The sequence below is a fragment of the Coregonus clupeaformis genome, chromosome 1 (genome assembly GCF_020615455.1).
Source record: "Coregonus clupeaformis isolate EN_2021a chromosome 1, ASM2061545v1, whole genome shotgun sequence".
NCBI classification, from domain to species: Eukaryota; Metazoa; Chordata; class Actinopteri; order Salmoniformes; family Salmonidae; genus Coregonus; species Coregonus clupeaformis.
The window spans coordinates 26,977,043-26,996,853 of NC_059192.1; the positions used below are offsets into that span (position 1 = coordinate 26,977,043).

A 19,811-nucleotide genomic window follows, 5' to 3' on the forward strand; every position below is an offset into this window, starting at 1 on the left:
ATGCTGAGTTGCATCCAAAGAACACCATACCTACTGTGAAGCATGGGGGTGGAAACATCATGCTTTGGGGCTGTTTTTCTGCAAAGGGACCAGGACGACTGATCCGTGTAAAGGAAAGAATGAATGGGGCCATGTATCGTGAGATTTTGAGTGAAAACCTCCTTCCATCAGCAAGGGCATTGAAGATGAAACGTGGCTGGGTCTTTCAGCATGACAATGATCCCAAACACACCGCCCGGCAACGAAGGAGTGGCTTCGTAAGAAGCATTTCAAGGTCCTGGAGTGGCCTAGCCAGTCTCCAGATCTCAACCCCATAGAAAATCTTTGGAGGGAGTTGAAAGTCCGTGTTGCCCAGCGATAGCCCCAAAACATCACTGCTCTAGAGGAGATCTGCATGGAGGAATGGGCCAAAATACCAGCAACAGTGTGTGAAAACCTTGTGAAGACTTACAGAAAACGTTTGACCTGTGTCATTGCCAACAAAGGGTATATAACAAAGTATTGAGAAACTTTTGTTATTGACCAAATACTTATTTTCCACCATAATTTGCAAATAAATTCATTAAAAATCCTACAATGTGATTTTCTGGATTTTATCTCTCTCATTTTGTCTGTCATAGTTGACATGTACCTATGATGAAAATTACAGGCCTCTCTCATCTTTTTAAGTGGGAGAACTTGCACAATTGGTGGCTGACTAAATACATTTTTTCCCCACTGTATATAATTTTAAATGCCAAAGACTTGATCAAAATAATCTCAAAGTTTATTGATCATTTCATAGAAATATTGGTAATATGTAATGAATTTACATCACAGGTTTTGGTTAGCCTTAGTGTTGGAGAGGGTTGGTGGGAGGGGAAGGGTCTCTACTGGCCTTTCATTGTGTTTCGCTAGGCTCGGTTGGCTCTCAGTTTCCTGCTTGTCGCCCTGCTAGCTCCAGGTGACATTTGCCCTTTCCAGACAGAGGTACGGGCTGTGCTCTCCCCAGTGGACTGAGCCTTTACCGTGTGGTGCAGCGTTTGAAAGGCACCGAGTCGTGGAGGCTGCTGGCATTTGGAGCTTTCAGAAGGAAAAGAGTGACCCAACCTGCCATTTCACTACCACCAGGGGTATTGATTACCGGAGCAGATAGAATGCTAGGAGGAATGGCCCAGTGTTGTAAATATGCCTAGTTGGAGGAATACGCTCTGTCATTACTATAATACAGCTAGGCCAGAGGTGATGCATAGAAGCATGTCAGAGTGTATGTGAGGAATGCAGATCGCTTTGCTTCAATAATATAGCAACAATATTACATCTGATCCAAGATAATGCTACTTCACAATAATAGTGATTGATGTTTGATGGAAAAACAGTCCTTCAAAGTATGTGCACTAGGGATGTGCATCTTTCCCTTTCAAGACAATTCGATACGTATTTAGATACATGGGCTTCGATTCAATACAGGAACGATATGTTTTAGCTTGAAACGATTTGGTGTGATTCAGTTTGATTAGAGGAATGATTCAATGCACTAACTTTTGTTGCATAAACACATTCATTTTCCATTCTAAATTGTAATATGCTGCTGATGGAGCTCATGAGCTGGATCTGTCTGAGCTAAAGTGTGTGTGTGTGGGGAAACTGGGCATCTATCACCCCACTGTCAGTTAGGGGCGATGTTTTCCTTTTGCCCCCCCCACCCCCACACACACACACTTTTGATCAGAAATCACCCACTAATTAATTTTTAATTTTTGCTGATTAAAAGTGTTAGAGCTAGTAATGTATCAATATTTATCTTTAAAAATGTGCTATGCTATAGCCAATGAATATATAGCACAACTTTGGATTTCACCCCATAAATCGAATGGTTAAGACCGTTTGGAAGTTGACAGACTCGGAGTGAGCGTCTCTTCTTCTCCAGCTTTGACCATGCAGTGCGGTTAACAAAAGTGATTGCTGTCCTCGTTACGAAATTATCACCTTTACCCTGTATATCTAAAAATGACCATAAATACTGATCGTTTCAAGCAAAACTACCAAAACTATTGCTGATGGTAAAACTGAACAATCAATATAAAATCTAATGTAAGCCCCGATCAGCATATAGCCTACCTATGGCCAGTGGTGTAAAGTACTTCAGTAAAAATACTTGAAAGTACTACTTAAGTAGTTTTTTGGGGTATCTGTACTCTACTATTTATATTTTTGACAACTTTTACTTCACTACATTACTAAAGAAAATAATGTACTTTTTACTCCATACATTTTCCCTGACACTCAAAAGTACTAGTTACATTTTGAATGCTCAGGACAGGAAGATGGTCCAATTCACGCACATCAAGAGAACACCCCTGGCATCTCATCTCTACTGCCTCTGATCTGACGGATTCAATAAACACAAATGCTTCATTTGTAAATGATGTCTGAGTGTTGGAGTATGCCCCTAGCTATTCGTACATTTAAAAAACAAGACAATGGTGCCGTCTGGTTTGCTTAATATAAGGAATTTGAAATGATCTATACTTTTACTTTTGATAATTAAGTATATTTTGGCAATTACATTTACTTTTGATACTTAAGTATATTTAAAACCAAATACATTTAGACTTTTACTCAAGTAGACTTTCACTTGAGTCATTTTCTATTAAAAGATACTTTTACTCAAGTATGGCATTTGGGTACTTTTTCCACCACTGCCTATAGCCAGATGAGAGTTGTCTCCGGCGGTAGCTTAGGCTAATTTTATTCCGGTAAAACACAATTTTCAACAGTGCATTTAATAAAAAATAACCGTATAAATTACATGGTTGTCACTCAACTAATAAAGCCTAATATTGCGCAAGCCATTTTACAAACATTTGAATGCTGAAGGTGATGTGTATATGTGCCAGATCAGGAATAGGCCTAGCTCTCAACGGTCAGCGTGCAGTTTGACTAGGCTACTGATATTGCCTGGGGTTGTTCGGCATGCAAAATGACTTGTAGATCAATGACTATCAACATAATGACATGCTTAGTTTGACACTGAAGGAGAGGACGCAGTTGTCACAAAAGACGAGAGGTATTTTCGGAAGGTAGGAAAAAAGTAATTTGAGCAAAAAACTGCAGATTCATAACGTTTGAATCTATTTTCTTACCGATGCATGCTACATTTGGATTGCTCATATTTAAAACATTTGAACCGGGGACCGATGTGCATCGGTGAATCGTTACATCCCTAATGTGCACACTTTACACACACACACAGTACCTCCGTTGGGTCCAGGGTCAGGGGCCCCCAGACTGATGCCTCCCCAGGAGTTGCCAGTCCACCCTCGCTCCCTCTTCACCCTCATCTTCCTCCTGCGATCCCATTCGTCGCGCTGTCGCAGAAGCTCTGCCTGCAGTTCCTGTTGCTCTGACTCCCCGCGGCGAGACATGTTCTGTATGGTCCCACTCTTCAGGATGGGCGCGTTCAACCCCGGCCACAGGAACCCCCCGCGCCCTAACAGAGACACAGAGAGAGGTTAGGCGGTTTGTTACGGAAAGGAGCATTAATTTGTCCTAAACGCTCCACTGCACTAACTCAACTCAAACGGAGCACTAACTTCAACTTTATTATACGTTACAGACTGTATAAAGAATAGGCGTCACAGAGACACAGACAGACACACATAAGGGAGAGATGGGGCAATGATTACAGGGAGTAGACAGCGCTTCAACCAATGTGGCACTGATTACACAATCTTGTCACATCTGTAGGGTTTGATGGATTTGAAAAGGGCCAGAAAATAAAGAGAGAGACTGACTGGGCCGCAGACAGCTCAGCAATAAAACACTCTCAATGAATTTCCACTTTTTAAACAGCACTGAGATAGATGATAAGAGAAAGAGGACTAATCTGTTCATTATAAATTAATGTAATTAATAAAATATTACTAGTAAAAGATTAATAGTCGAGAGTGTCTGTCTACTGCCCATTAGCAGAAGGAAATTCAGATCAAACTTTAGCCATCAATATCCAAACTCAAATTCAGGTTTGGCATTAAAGACAGAAATATACATGATACCAACCAATCGTAGTGGGTGTACTATCTTTCTCCAACATAAAGTAAAATGTTTGAGTTACAGGGACATAGAAATAACTATGAATGAAATAGATCTAAACAATATATCCATCTTACCCTCTCCGATGTTCTGGCCTCGGTTCAGATCCTTTTTCATCTTCCTCTTGGTCCTCTTCCCACGACCCTTCCGAGCACCGGCACCCGTCTCTGCCAGAACTCCCCTCCAAAGCTCCTCTGCTGTCACTGCAATGATAACACACAGAAATAGGGATTTAATTGCCAAATCTGACTAATCTGGCAACCTCAATGGAGCATCCCTCTTTGTCCAGAATATTGAAAACAATCGTCTCGTTGCCTGTAGGATACTGATTAATAAAAAGGTATTTAAATAGGGGGTGCTTATATTTGTCCTGTTTCACACACCTGTACAAGTGTGTGGTGTGAAATGAAAATGTGTTTTTTGCATATCCCACACCCCCTGAGACACTGTCAGAGAGTGGGGTCACGACCAGGGATGATCTTAGCCTATATATGTTTTACCTACCTACAAAACTCTAGGAATAGAAAATTAGAACAACGCTAAAGAGTTTGAAATATATTGAACCTTCTCTTTGATGTAGATTTACTTGTGTAGACAGCGAAAGTAAAAAAGGAAAGCAGTTTTACCTTCGCTACAGGCCGCCCTTGTCCTGAAGTACCTGAGTGTCTGAACACAGTCTGCATAATATTACTATTTGTAAACACATTTGCAAGTACAACAATGTTTTTAGACTTTGTGCTGCTTCTGTAAACTCATCTCAATGCAACAAGTCTGGGATCGACCTCCAACACAAGAGCCCCGAAATTACAATCTGCATCTACAGTCATGCACTAATCAAACCTGCTAGAACGCACTGTGCATTCCAGCAAACAAACACCCTCTATTACTCAGAGATTGAGAATGCTGGTTTGTTTTTTCCAAATCAAATCTATTTTCAGCCGGTCTGCTTGCTTCTCAAGGATTTAGAAGGAGATGCTCGGTGCCACACAGAGATTTGATTATGAGTTAATTAAAGCATGTGAAGGGAGATGTAACCAGTGTGCTTGAGCTTTGTACTACAGCAAAGCAACAAAGCACTAGGCAAATAAAAGCTATGATTGTCAAAGAGTCAAACCTTGCTTGAGGCTAAATCTAGTGTCCTTGCCATGAGGAATGTTTGAAAAGGGAGTCCTAGATCTAGATAGATAGTGTGGAATTTTAATCCATTCTAGATCAATGCACTTAACTATTCTACTGGTCAATCAAAAAAAACTGTAACCAATGCTAGCAGCATCGAGCACTTCAATAGTCTCACTCCTGGGGGCCAATGCACACCAACTTTGATTATTTCCATCCATCTCTCCTTTTGGATGGCACAACCATGCTACAACAGATGATAGTCAAAAAAAAGTTGAAAGGCATGAAAAGAACAACAGGCCAGGCTCTTCTACAGTATGCAAGTTGTTTTCCCTCACTTTTCCCATAGCAAGGAGACTTCTTTGCTACAAGACTTAAAATGGGATGCAAACTAAAGCAGCAAAGAGGCATACTGCACATCTAATTCAGTAACGCTTGTTTAGAGACAAAATATAATCAAACATGAATTCTGAACAGAGTTCTGAGTGAGAATAAAACAAAAAGATTCCAGCTCATCTCCAACAATTTGTTATGAACTAGTAAAAATATTATCTTCAAAGCACCAAGCCCTTGAGCAGAAGTCTGTTGAAAAGTTCATCACTCAGTGATACCTTTTCACAACATTTCTTACATTGACACTGTGTACAAGCATAGGGGCCCTGTTTTCCATTCTCTCTTGACTCCTTCTCCGTGCCCAGTCAGTGAAGCTGTTTTCCATTCTCTCTTGACTCCTTCTCCGTGCCCAGTCAGTGAAGCTGTTTTTCATTCTCTCTTGACTCCTTCTCCGTGCCCAGTCAGTGAAGCTGTTTTTCATTCTCTCTTGACTCCTTCTCCGTGCCCAGTCAGTGAAGCTGTTTTCCATTCTCTCTTGACTCCTTCTCCGTGCCCAGTCAGTGAAGCTGTTTTCCATTCTCTCTTGACTCCTTCTCCGTGCCCAGTCAGTGAAGCTGTTTTTCATTCTCTCTTGACTCCTTCTCCGTGCCCAGTCAGTGAAGCTGTTTTTCATTCTCTCTTGACTCCTTCTCCGTGCCCAGTCAGTGAAGCTGTTTTCCATTCTCTCTTGACTCCTTCTCCGTGCCCAGTCAGTGAAGCTGTTTTTCATTCTCTCTTGACTCCTTCTCCGTGCCCAGTCAGTGAAGCTGGCCACTCAGATGCTCATATCAGATGTCTGACACTATCATTAGATTCTGCAACTTAAAAATGCATCAGCAGCATCTGCTCTGCCACCAGTCAGTCAGCCAGTCAGGCAGCCCAGCAGCTTTCATTCGCAGTAGTAATGATCCTGGGCTAGGCTGCCATGACCAGCTATTAGAAAGCCTGGCATCAGGCAGAGAAACAATCATGTCCGAGTCCCACATTAGTAAACACAGCATCACATCAAATCAAATTAGACTAGGTTTTAGCCTAACTTATGTGATAAAGATAACAAACTAAAGTTAATATAGAATCTAGTGACAATTCTGGCGTTCCACATCTTCTGGAAAAGTTTTCCTTTTCCTATCAAAAAAGAACCAAAGCAGTCTGGCCAAAACAGTTAAACCGGATGTCAGTCAATTGTGAAAACTCATTGATAAAGAATAATTTGCCAGAAAAATCTTTTAAAAGTGTTCTGAAACATCATTAGGATACACCAAAGCAAAGTCTGGAGATACAAAGCAATCAAAGTGACAATGTCTCTTGAGTATGTATACTGTAAATATAAATATTGTGCTGAGAGAGCGTCAACTGAAGGCGGCAGGTTAATAAAGTGAGAGGAATGATGGGTGTGTGTTTGGGTTTCCATGCATAGGCTGAGACGGAGCCGGTGGTGACAGATTTAGCATGGGTAATTATCTCAGAGAGAAGCTGCAGGAAATAGTGTGGCTGCCTGCCTCTGCTGTGCTGAGCTGACAGACACACACCTCCCTGTGGAAGCTCTGCATTTGACAGGTTCCACCACTGTGAATAAGTCTCACTTAGCGAGCTCAGGCCATTTTAAGTGAGTTCTATTAAAATTCTCAAGTAGTTATGTCTATATTATAGTGCTGTTTCTGGTAATACTGGGGCAGTATCAAGATATTACATTCGTAGACCAGACCGGAGTCAGGGATGATTCGCTTTGTGAATATCAGCACAATTTTAGTGAAGGTTGAGCACATGTCAGAGCTGACGTCAGCTAATAATGATTTGATTTGTTCACTTGAAGAGCTTAGCTGATAATGATTGGATAGATACAATGGGGAAAAAAAGTATTTAGTCAGCCACCAATTGTGCAAGTTCTCCCACTTAAAAAGATGAGAGGCCTGTAATTTTCATCATAGGTACACGTCAACTATGACAGACAAATTGTGGAAAAAAAATCCAGAAAATCACATTGTAGGATTTTTTATGAATTTATTTGCAAATTATGGTGGAAAATAAGTATTTGGTCACCTACAAACAAGCAATATTTCTGGCTCTCACAGACCTGTAACTTCTTCTTTAAGAGGCTCCTCTGTCCTCCACTCGTTACCTGTATTAATGACACCTGTTTGAACTTGTTATCAGTATAAAAGACACCTGTCCACAACCTCAAACAGTCACACTCCAAACTCCACTATGGCCAAGACCAAAGAGCTGTCAAAGGACACCAGAAACAAAATTGTAGACCTGCACCAGGCTGGGAAGACTGAATCTGCAATAGGTAAGCAGCTTCGTTTGAAGAAATCAACTGTGGGAGCAATTATTAGGAAATGGAAGACATACAAGACCACTGATAATCTCCCTCGATCTGGGGCTCCACGCAAGATCTCACCCCGTGGGGTCAAAATGATCACAAGAACGGTGAGCAAAAATCTCAGAACCACACGGGGGACCTAGTGAATGACCTGCAGAGAGCTGGGACCAAAGTAACAAAGCCTACCATCAGTAACACACTACGCCGCCAGGGACTCAAATCCTGCAGTGCCAGACGTGTCCCCCTGCTTAAGCCAGTACATGTCCAGGCCCGTCTGAAGTTTGCTAGAGTGCATTTGGATGATCCAGAAGAGGATTGGGAGAATGTCATATGGTCAGATGAAACCAAAATAGAACTTTTTGGTAAAAACTCAACTCGTCGTGTTCGGAGGACAAAGAATGCTGAGTTGCATCCAAAGAACACCATACCTACTGTGAAGCATGGGGGTGGAAACATCATGCTTTGGGGCTGTTTTTCTGCAAAGGGACCAGGACGACTGATCCGTGTAAAGGAAAGAATGAATGGGGCCATGTATCGTGAGATTTTGAGTGAAAACCTCCTTCCATCAGCAAGGGCATTGAAGATGAAACGTGGCTGGGTCTTTCAGCATGACAATGATCCCAAACACACCGCCCAGGCAACGAAGGAGTGGCTTCGTAAGAAGCATTTCAAGGTCCTGGAGTGGCTTAGCCAGTCTCCAGATCTCAACCCCATAGAAAATCTTTGGAGGGAGTTGAAAGTCCGTGTTGCCCAGCGACAGCCCCAAAACATCACTGCTCTAGAGGAGATGTGCATGGAGGAAAGGGCCAAAATACCAGCAACAGTGTGTGAAAACCTTGTGAAGACTTACAGAAAACGTTTGACCTGTGTCATTGCCAACAAAGGGTATATAACAAAGTATTGAGAAACTTTTGTTATTGACCAAATACTTATTTTCCACCATAATTTGCAAATAAATTCATAAAAAATCCTACAATGTGATTTTCTGAATTTTTTTAATCATTTTGTCTGTCATAGTTGACGTGTACCTATGATGAAAATTACAGGCCTCTCTCATCTTTTTAAGTGGGAGAACTTGCACAATTGGTGGCTGACTAAATACTTTTTTCCCCCACTGTAAGCTTTAAAATAGGTGCTCTATCAACTCTTGAGAGTTGGGGAACACCAGCACTTACGTTTGTTGAAGAAGCTGCTATGTCTGGTCTGTATCCAGGTAGCAGGAGCTAGTGGGGTAGGGGTCCATAGAGAGGCAGTGGGTCTGGCCAGGTGAGAGAGGGGCAGGGCGCCCCGTGCAGTCCGAAGTTGTGCTACCCCTGAAACACAGCACAGAGAGGTAATGTAATTTACTATAGTGTAAAATCACCTAGAACAGTTAGAAATGAGCTAACGCAAATGATCCTGTCTTATTTATTTTGGGTGTTAATGATAGATCCGGGACGATATCAGTATCGCGATACTCGTTAGTATCATGGCAAGGAAACAAAACATGAAGCGGATTTAACTTCTTTAGGAAAATATCCCTTATATTGGAAACAAACATCATTATATTGTCATCCAGAGTCACATGTACAGTGCATTTGGAAAGTATTCAGACCCCTTCACTTTTCCACATTTTGTTACACGTTACAGCCTTATTCTAAAATGTATTAAATCGTTTTTTCCCCTCATCAATCTACACACAATACCCAATAATGACAAAGCAAAAACATGTTTTTAGAGTTGGCAGCCTCGAGTCTTCTTGGGTATAACGCTACAAGCTTGGCACACCTGTATTTGGGGAGTTTCTCCCATTCTTCTCTGCAGATCCTCTCAAGTTGTCAGGTTGGATGGGGAGCGTCACTGCATAGCTATTTTCAGGTCTCCAGAGATGTTCGCTCGGGTTCAAGTCCGGGCTCTGGCTGGGACACTCAAGAACATTCAGAGACTTGTCCCAAAGCCACTCCTGCGTTGTCTTGGCTGTGTGCTTAGGGTTGTTGTCCTGTTGGAAGGTGAACCTTTGCCCCAGTCTGAGGTCCTGAGCGCTCTGGAGCAGGTTTTCATCAAGGATCTCTCTGTACTTTGCTCCGTTCATCTTTCCCTCGATCCTGACTAGTCTCCCTGTCCCTGCTGATGAAAAACACACACAGCATGATGCTGCTACCACCATGCTTCACCGTAGGGATGGTGCCAGGTTTCCTCCAGATGTGACGCTTGGCATTCAGGCCAAAGAGTTCAATCTTTGTTTCATAAGACCAGAGAATCTTGTTTCTCATGGTCTGAGAGTCCTTTAGGTGCCTTTTGGCAAACTCCAAGCGGGCTGTCATGTGGCTTTTACTGAGGAGTGGCTTCCATCTGGCCACTCTACCATAAAGGCCTGATTGGTGGAGTGCCGCAGAGATGGTTGTCCTTCTGGAAGGTTCTCCCATCTCCACAGAGGTACTCTGGAGCTCTGTCAGAGTGACCATCGGGTTCTTGGTCACCTCCCTGACAAAGGCCCTTCTCCCCCAATTGCTCAGTTTGGCCGGGAGGCCAGCTCTAGGAAGTTCCAAACTTCTTTCATTTAAGAATGATGGAGGCCACTGTGTTCTTGGGGAACTTCAATACTGCAGAATTGTTTTTCTACCCTTCCCCAGATCGTTGCCTCAACAACAATCCTGTCTCGGAGCTCTACGGACAATTCCTTCAACCTCATGGCTTGGTTTTTGCACTGACATGCACTGTCAACTGTGGGACCTTATATAGACAGGTGTGTGCCTTTCATGTCCAATCAATTGAATTTACCACAGGTGGACTCCAATCAAGTTGTAGAAACATCTCAAGGATGATCAATGGAAACAGGATGCACCTGAGCTCAATTTAGAGTCTCATAGCAAATGGTCTGAATACTTATGTACATAAGGTATTTCATTTTTGTCATTATGGGGTAGTGTGTGTAGATTGATGAGGATTTTTATTTATTTAATCCATTTTAGAATAAGGCTGTAACGTAACAAAATGTGGGAAAAGTGAAGGGGTCTGAATACTTTCCGAATGCACTGTATGTGTATTTCACACAAATCTGAATATAATGCTTGTATGGATGTCAACCCCAATATATGTTCATGCCATCGTCACCAATCAACTGCATTACAGTAAAAACGACTGACTACCACCACCGATTTGCTATTAGCTATGCTATCAGCTTATAGGAACAGAAGTTAGAATGTATCAGTCACTTCTTCTAAAGCTGAAAAGGGCCAACTTCTAAATGTTATACAGCCAAATACAGTTGAAGTCAGAAGTTTACATACACTTAGGTTTTTCAACCACTCCACAAATTTCTTGGTAACAAACTATCGCTTTGGCAAGTCGGTTAGGACATCTACTTTGTGCATGACACAAGTAATTTTTCCAACAATCGTTTACAGACAGATTATTTCACTTATAATTCACTGTATCACAATTCCAGTGGGTCAGAAGTTTATGTACACTAAGTTGATTGTGCCTTTAAACAGCTTGTAAAATTCCAGAAAATTATGTCTTGGCTTTAGAAGCTGCTGGTAGGCTAATTGACATAATTTGAGTCAATTGGAGGTGTACCTGTGGATGTATTTCAAGGCCTACCTTCAAACTCAGTGCCTCTTTGCTTGACATCATGGGAAAACCAAAAGAAATCAGCCAAGACCTCAGAAAAAAAATTGCAGACCTCCACAAGTCTGGTTCATCATTGGGAGCAATTTCCAAACGCCTGAAGGTACCACGTTCATCTGTACAAACAATAGTACGCAAGTATAAACACCATGGGACCACGCAGCCGTCATACCGCTCAGGAAGGAGACGCGTTCTGTCTCCTAGAGATAAACATACTTTGGTGCGAAAAGAGCAAATAAATCCCAGAACAACAGCAAAGGACCTTGTGAAGATGCTGGAGGAAACAGGTACAAAAGTATCTATAACCACAGTAGAACAAGTCCTATATCGACATTACATTTACATTTTACATTTACGTCATTTAGCAGACACTCTTATCCAGAGCGACTTACAAATAGGTGCATTCACCTTATAGCCAGTGGGATAACCACTTTACAATGTTTTTTTTTGTTGTTTTTTTTGGGGGGGTAGAAGGATTACTTTATCCTATCCCAGGTATTCCTTAAAGAGGTGGGGTTTCAAATGTCTCCGGAAGGTGGTGAGTGACTCCGCTGTCCTGGCGTCATGAGGGAGCTTGTTCCACCATTGGGGTGCCAGAGCAGCGAACAGTTTTGACTGGGCTGAGCGGGAACTATGCTTCCGCATTACTAGTCTGTTCAACCTCTCTTTCATAACGTCTGAGATCCCCAGAGATTGGAAAGCTGCCGCGGTCATCCCCCTCTTCAAAGGGGGTGACACTCTAGATCCAAATTGCTACAGACCTATATCCATCCTGCCCTGCCTTTCGAAAGTATTCGAAAGCCAAGTTAACAAACAGATAATTGACCATTTCGAATACCACCGTACCTTCTCCGCTATGCAATCCGGTTTCGAGCTGGTCACGGGTGCACTTCAGCCACGCTCAAGGTCCTAAACGATATTATAACCGCGATTGATAATAGACAGTACTGTGCAGCCGTCTTCATCGACCTGGCCAAGGCTTTCGACTCTGTCAACCACCGCATTCTTATTGGCAGACTAAATAGCCTTGGTTTCTCAAATGACTGCCTCGCCTGGTTCACCAACTACTTCTCAGATAGAGTTCAGTGTGTCAAATCGGAGGGCCTGTTGTCTGGACCTATGGCAGTCTCTATGGGGGTGCCACAGGGTTCAATTCTTGGGCCGACACTTTTCTCCGTGTATATCAATGATGTCGCTCTTGCTGCTGGTGACTCTCAGATCCACCTCTACGCAGACGACACCATTTTGTATACATCTGGCCCTTCATTGGACACTGTGTTAACAAACCTCCAAACGAGCTTCAATGCCATACAACAATCCTTCAGTAGCCTCCAACTGCTCTTAAACACTAGTAAAACTAAATGCATGCTTTTCAATCGAACGCTGCTGGCACCCGCCCACCCGACTAGAATCACCACTCTCGACGGGTCTGACCTAGAGTATGTGGACAACTACAAATACCTAGGTGTCTGGTTAGACTGTAAACTCAACTTCCAGACTCACATAAAGAATCTCCAATCCAAAGTTAAATCTAGAATCGGCTTCCTATTTCGCAACAAAGCCTCCTTCACTCATGCTGCCAAACATGCCCTCGTAAAACTGACTATCCTACCGATCCTTGACTTCGCGATGTCATTTACAAAATAGCCTCCAACACTCTACTCAGCAAATTGGATGTAGTCTATCACAGTGCCATCCGTTTTGTCTCCAAAGCCCCATACACTACCCACCACTGTGACCTGTACGCTCTTGTTGGCTGGTCCTCACTACATGTTCGGGTCGTCAAACCCACTGGCTCCAGGCCATCTATAAATCACTGCTAGGCAAATCCCTGCCTTATCTTAGCTCATTGGTCACCATAGCAGCACCCACCCGTAGTCTGCGCTCCAGCAGGTATATCTCACTGGTCATTCCCAAAGCCAACACCTCCTTTGGCCACCATTCCTTCCAGTTCTCTGCTGCCAATGACTGGAACGAATTGCAAAATCTCTGAAGCTGGAGACTCTTATCTCCCTCAATAACTTTAAGCATCAGTTGTCAGAGCACCTTACCGATCACTGCACCTGTACACAGCCCATCTGAAATTAGCCCACCCAACTACCTCATCCCTATATTGTTATTTATTTTGCTCATTTGCACCCCAGTATCTCTATTTGCACATAATCTCTTGCACATCTAGCATTCCAGTGTTAATACTATTGTAATTATTCTGCACTATAGCCTATTTATTGCCTTACCTCCATAACTTGCTACATTTGCACACACTGTATATATATTTTCTGTTGTATTTCTGACTTTATGTTTTATACCCCATATGTAACTCTGTGTTGTTGTTTTATTGCACTACTATGCTTTATCTTGGCCAGGTCGCAGTTGTAAATGAGAACCTGTTCTCAACTGGCTTACCTGGTTAAATAAAGGTGAAAAAAAAAAAAAAAAGGGAGCCAGCAGGCCAGAGGTGGATGAACGCAGTGCCCTCGTTTGGGTGTAGGGACTGATCAGAGCCTGAAGGTACGGAGGTGCCGTTCCCCTCACAGCTCCGTAGGCAAGCACCATGGTCTTGTAGCAGATGCGAGCTTCAACTGGAAGCCAGTGGAGTGTGCGGAGGAGCGGGGTGACGTGAGAGAACTTGGGAAGGTTGAACACCAGACGGGCTGCGGCATTCTGGATGAGTTGTAGGGGTTTAATGACACAGGCAGGGAGCCCTGCCAACAGCGAGACATAACCTGAAAGGCTGCTCAGCAAGGAAGAAGCCACTGCTCCAAAACCGCCATAAAAAAGCCAGAATACGGTTTGCAACTGCACATGGGGACAAAGATCGTACTTTTTGGAGAACTGTCCTCTGGTCTGATGAAACTGTTTGGCTATAATGATCATCGTTATGTTTGGAGGAAAAAGGGGGTTGCTTGCAAGCCGAAGAACACCATCCCAACCGTGAAGAACGGGGGTGGCAGCATCATGCTGTGGGGGTGCTTTGCTGCAGGAGGGACTGGTGCGCTTCACAAAATAGATGGCGTCATGAGGAAGGAAAATTATCTGGATATATTGAAGCAACATCTCAAGACATCAGTCAGGAAGTTAAAGCTTGGTCGCAAATGAGTCTTCTAAATGAACAATGACCCCAAGCATTCTTCCAAAGTTGTGGCAAAACGGCTTAAGGACAACAAAGTAAAGTTATTGGAGTGGCTGTCACAAAGCCCTGACCCACCCTCAATCCTATAGAACATTTGTGGGCAGAACTGAAAAAGCATATGCGAGCAAGGAGGCCTACAAACCTGACTCAGTTACACCAGCTCTGTCAGGAGGAATGGGCCAAAATTCACCCAAGTTATTGAGGGAAGCTTGTGGAAGGCTACCCGAAACGTTTGACCCAAGTTAAACAATTTAAAAGGCAATGCTCCCAAATACTAATTGAGTGTATGTAAACTTCTGACTCACAGGGAATGTGATGAAATAAATAAAAGCTGAAATAAATCTCTACTATAATTCTGACATTTCACATTCTTAAAATAAAGTGGTGATCCTAACTGTCCTAAAACAGGGAATTTTTACTACGATTAAATGTCAGGAATTGTGAAAAACTGAGTTTAAATGTATTTGGCTAAGGTGTATGTAAACTTCTGACTTAAACTGTATATCAAAATCAAACTTTAGTATCCACATTATGGGCCTGTTACAATACATGAATCATGATGGATTTGACGAATATCCAACTTGTTAGATTAGATTTGTTGAATGTGCGCCAATCCGGCGTCCGTCTATCCCCACGGCCTGCATTCTATTGAACTCTTTACCACATCTATGCCATGATACTTTTGGAATTTTTGATTCTCCCTGTCTAGTTTTTATTTTGGTGATAGTTCTCAAAGATGATCTTATTTAAAAATATATTGCTCCATTATATTTAGACATACAGTGGGGAAAAAAAGTATTTAGTCAGCCACCAATTGTGCAAGTTCTCCCACTTAAAAACATGAGAGAGGCCTGTAATTTTCATCATAGGTACACGTCAACTATGACAGACAAAATGAGAAAACAAAATCCAGAAAATCACATTGTAGGATTTTTTATGAATTTATTTGCAAATTATGGTGGAAAATAAGTATTTGGTCAATAACAAAAGTTTCTCAATACTTTGTTATATACCCTTTGTTGGCAATGACACAGGTCAAACGTTTTCTGTAAGTCTTCACAAGGTTTTCACACACTGTTGCTGGTATTTTGGCCCATTCCTCCATGCAGATCTCCTCTAGAGCAGTGATGTTTTGGGGCTGTCGCTGGGCAACACGGACTTTCAACTCCCTCCAAAGATTTTCTATGGGGTTGAGATCTGGAGACTGGCTAGGCAATCCAGGACCTTGAAATGCTTCTTACGAAGCCACTCCTTCGTTGCCCGGCGGTGTGTTTGGGATCATTGTCATGCTGAAAGACCCAGCCACGTTTCATCTTCAATGCCCTTGCTGATGGAAGGAGGTTTTCACTCAAAATCTCATGATACATGGCCCCATTCATTCTTTCCTTTACACGGATCAGTCGTCCTGGTCCCTTTGCAGAAAAACAGCCCCAAAGCATGACGTTTCCACCCCCATGCTTCACAGTAGGTATGGTGTTCTTTGGATGCAACTCAGCATTCTTTGTCCTCCAAACACGACGAGTTGAGTTTTTACCAAAAAGTTATATTTTGGTTTCATCTGACCATATGACATTCTCCCAATCCTCTTCTTCATCCAAATGCACTTTAGCAAACTTCAGACGGGCCTGGACATCTACTGGCTTAAGCAGGGGGACACGTCTGGCACTGCAGGATTTGAGTCCCTGGCGGCGTAGTGTGTTACTGATGGTAGGCTTTGTTACTTTGGTCCCATCTCTCTGCAGGTCATTCACTAGGTCCCCCCGTGTGGTTCTGGGATTTTTGCTCACCGTTCTTGTGATCATTTTGACCCCACGGGGTGAGATCTTGCGTGGAGCCCCAGATCGAGGGAGATTATCAGTGGTCTTGTATGTCTTCCATTTCCTAATAATTGCTCCCATAGTTGATTTCTTCAAACCAAGCTGCTTACCTATTGCAGATTCAGTCTTCCCAGCCTGGTGCAGGTCTACAATTTCTGGTGTCCTTTGACAGCTCTTTGGTCTTGGCCATAGTGGAGTTTGGAGTGTGACTGTTTGAGGTTGTGGACAGGTGTCTTTTATACTGATAACAAGTTCAAACAGGTGCCATTAATACAGGTAACGAGTGGAGGATAGAGGAGCCTCTTAAAGAATAAGTTACAGGTCTGTGAGAGCCAGAAATCTTGCTTGTTTGTAGGTGACCAAATACTTATTTTTCACCATAATTTGCAAATAAATTCATAAAAAATCCTACAATGTGATTTTCTGGATTTTTCTTTCTCAATTTTTCTGTCATAGTTGACGTGTACCTATGATGAAAATTACAGGCCTCTCTAATCTTTTTAAGTGGGAGAACTTGCACAATTGGTGGCTGACTAAATACTTTTTTTCCCCACTGTACTTTCTCTGGTTTTAGCCGTTTAAGTATACACCGAAAACCTTATACCATCCTGAAAATGATCCCCCCCTCCAATGGCGGTGCGCCGCTGCTAAATGCATATAAGTGAAACACTGGCATCCATTTGTCTGATTGGAAGGCACCCTTATAGTCCTCAATAATCCACAACGTAAAACATTAACTCTCTTGCTCGCTCTCTTTGAAGTGTATTCAGTACCTCTATCCATCTCACTACAGGTGCTACAGACTATTGCAAGGACCTCCAGAGCCTTCGACCAACTACCTGCGATCTCTCCAGAGCACAGAGAAGTAAGCTCCTCTGGTGGTAATATTTTATGCACTATGTAAACTTCCTCCACTATGGCTGTTTGTCTGTGTGATGAAATACACTCACCAGCCAGTTTATTAGGCACACCACCCTATTCAGGAAAATGGATCACTCCTACAGACAGTGAGACATGTGGCCATGGCTTACTATATAAAGCAGGCGGATAGGCATTCAGTTACTGTTCGATTGAATGTTAGAATGGGCAAAATAAGTGACTTTGAGCATGGTATTATCGTCGGTGCCAGGTGCGACAGATCCAGTATCTCAGAAACGTCCACCCCACTGGGCTTTTCACGCACGACAGTGTCTAGGGTTTACCGAGAATGGTGCAACGAACAAAAAAGGAGAATGGCAAGACTTGTGCAAGCTAACAGGCGGGCCACAAACAGACATAACAGTATATCAGTTGTGTGCAGAATGGAATCTCAGAAAGCACAACTTATCCACCCTTGTCACTATTGCAGCAGACGACCAGACCGGGTTCCACTCCTTTCAGCTAAAAACAAGAAGAAGCGGCTCCAGTGGGTACACGATAACCAACACTGGACAATTGAGGAGTGGAAAAACATTGCCTGGAACATGACAGCGAGTTCAGTTTACTTGAGTGGCCTGCGCAGTCCCCAGACCTCAACGCAATACAGCATCTTTGGGATAAGATGGAACAGGCTGTTCACGTCAGCATGGACAAATATCCCTGTGGAACGTTTCCGACATCTTGTAGAATGGCCCGAAGAATTCAGGCTTTTCTGGAGGTAAAGGGGGGTACGACCCAGTACTAGATGGGTACCTAATAAACTGTCCAGTGAGTGTATATCCCAGACGAGACTGAAGATTTGGTTCAAATAAACAAGTGAACAAAAATATAAATGCAACATGCAACAATTTCAAAGACTTTACTGAGTTACAGTTCATAGAAGAAAATCAGTCAATTGAAATAAATTAATCAGGGCCTATTCTATGGATTTCATATGACTGGGCAGGAGTGCAGCCATGGGTGGGCATAGGCCCACCCACTGGGGAGCCAGGCCCCGCCAATCCGAATGAGTTTATTACAGACAGAAATACTCCTCAGCACCCCCTCCCAGGCAAACCATCGACCCCCATCATACGTTAGCAACAAAAATAAAATCACGTCTTGTCTTATCATCAGGGAAATTATAATGTCAAGGAGAAGCAATCAGCTTTTTAAAATTAATTTTGACCTGCCCACATTATAATTAGAAGAAGTGTAAACTCTTACATTACCTATTAGCTAGAAAGGTAACTCCAAACACATTTTCGCTAAGAGCAGCTGTTTAGCTGCTTAAACAAAGGTTAGCCATAGCTAGCGGCACTTGCCACACTGGTAGCCTATTCGTGGGTGCTTTTTCAAAGCCAGTCAGATATTCCAGTGAGTGTAATACCAAAGGCAATAGAAACTCTGTAATTTGCTCAATATTAGTTGAGAAATAAAGTTGACATCATTAGAATATATTTTATTTTCTAGTGTAGGTATGTAATTCAACATTAGTTTATTCTGTAGTTGCTAGCTATATTAATAAAAACATTGAAATCAACTAAATATATTTTCCACTTTTTTATATATTTACATTTCCGCGAACCCCCGTGCAGTACCTCCGCGGACCAATTGGGGGCCATGACCCCCGGTTGAATACCCCTGGCCTAGGCAACTAGTCGTTGTCGTCACGCGATGGAACAGGGCTAGGCATTCACCAGAAAGCGATCCAAACGAAATACGGATGCAAAGGTATCGATAAGGATCCATTATGATGGAATGGTTTGTGTATATAGCTAGCTGTCTGTCTGGCTAAATGACAAGCTGAGGATGACAAGCTATAGCTAGCTAGTATTAGCCATAGCATAGCGTGCAGCCTTTGTCCATCAAAATATAAATAATTCCAATAGACTACACAGTTCGTGTAGTATGCAACCCGATTACATATTCTAGTGGTAAGACATCTGTGTGACAGAGAAATTTGTAATTTAAGAAATATATTCACCTCCCAGCGTAATTCGGAGGGCACAGCACACCCGTATGGACGCCGCCATCTTGAAGTTATGAAAGGTCCTGAATAGCATAACAAGTAGGCTGAAATGTGCCTGTTAAGAAATAATATGATTGAGTTTGTTTAATTGGGAAAAGGGATAACGTTACAATATGCTACCGGGGCCCGCAAATCAGTCTTAGTGCCATGGCCATGAAATACTGTACTGAATACCAGTGTGACTGTAAATGTGGATATATTAAATTAAAAAAACATGTTGTACTCTTTCTCTGCTACTGATTAATGTCCTAGTATTGTTCCCACTTCCCCTGTCAGGTTGTTACTACTTCTGCTTACACATATGGTTTTTTTTAAAGGAGGCACATTGAATTGAATCAATCTCCACTCTACACAATTATCAAAAATATAATTATGACTGCCTCTCTCCTGCATTAAGTTAACTCATACAATACACCCTCTAGACTTTAGCTGCTATCA

At 42.5% G+C, this 19,811-nt stretch overlaps 1 protein-coding gene across 1 annotated transcript in view; it reads right to left on the minus strand.

Annotated features, from left to right (window-relative positions):
* LOC121574049 (28S ribosomal protein S5, mitochondrial) overlaps positions 1-19,424 on the minus strand; it is a 33,932-nt gene extending 14,508 nt beyond the window's left edge. Inside the window, exons 1-4 of the mRNA XM_041886599.2 lie at positions 19,329-19,424; positions 9,061-9,198; positions 4,152-4,277; positions 3,239-3,472 (exon numbers count right to left, since the gene is read on the minus strand). Coding sequence (XP_041742533.1) covers positions 3,239-3,472; positions 4,152-4,277; positions 9,061-9,198; positions 19,329-19,407 — 577 coding nt within the window. The 5' untranslated portion in view covers positions 19,408-19,424. The remainder of the gene's footprint in view (positions 1-3,238; positions 3,473-4,151; positions 4,278-9,060; positions 9,199-19,328) is intronic.
* Positions 19,425-19,811: the final 387 nt, after the last annotated feature.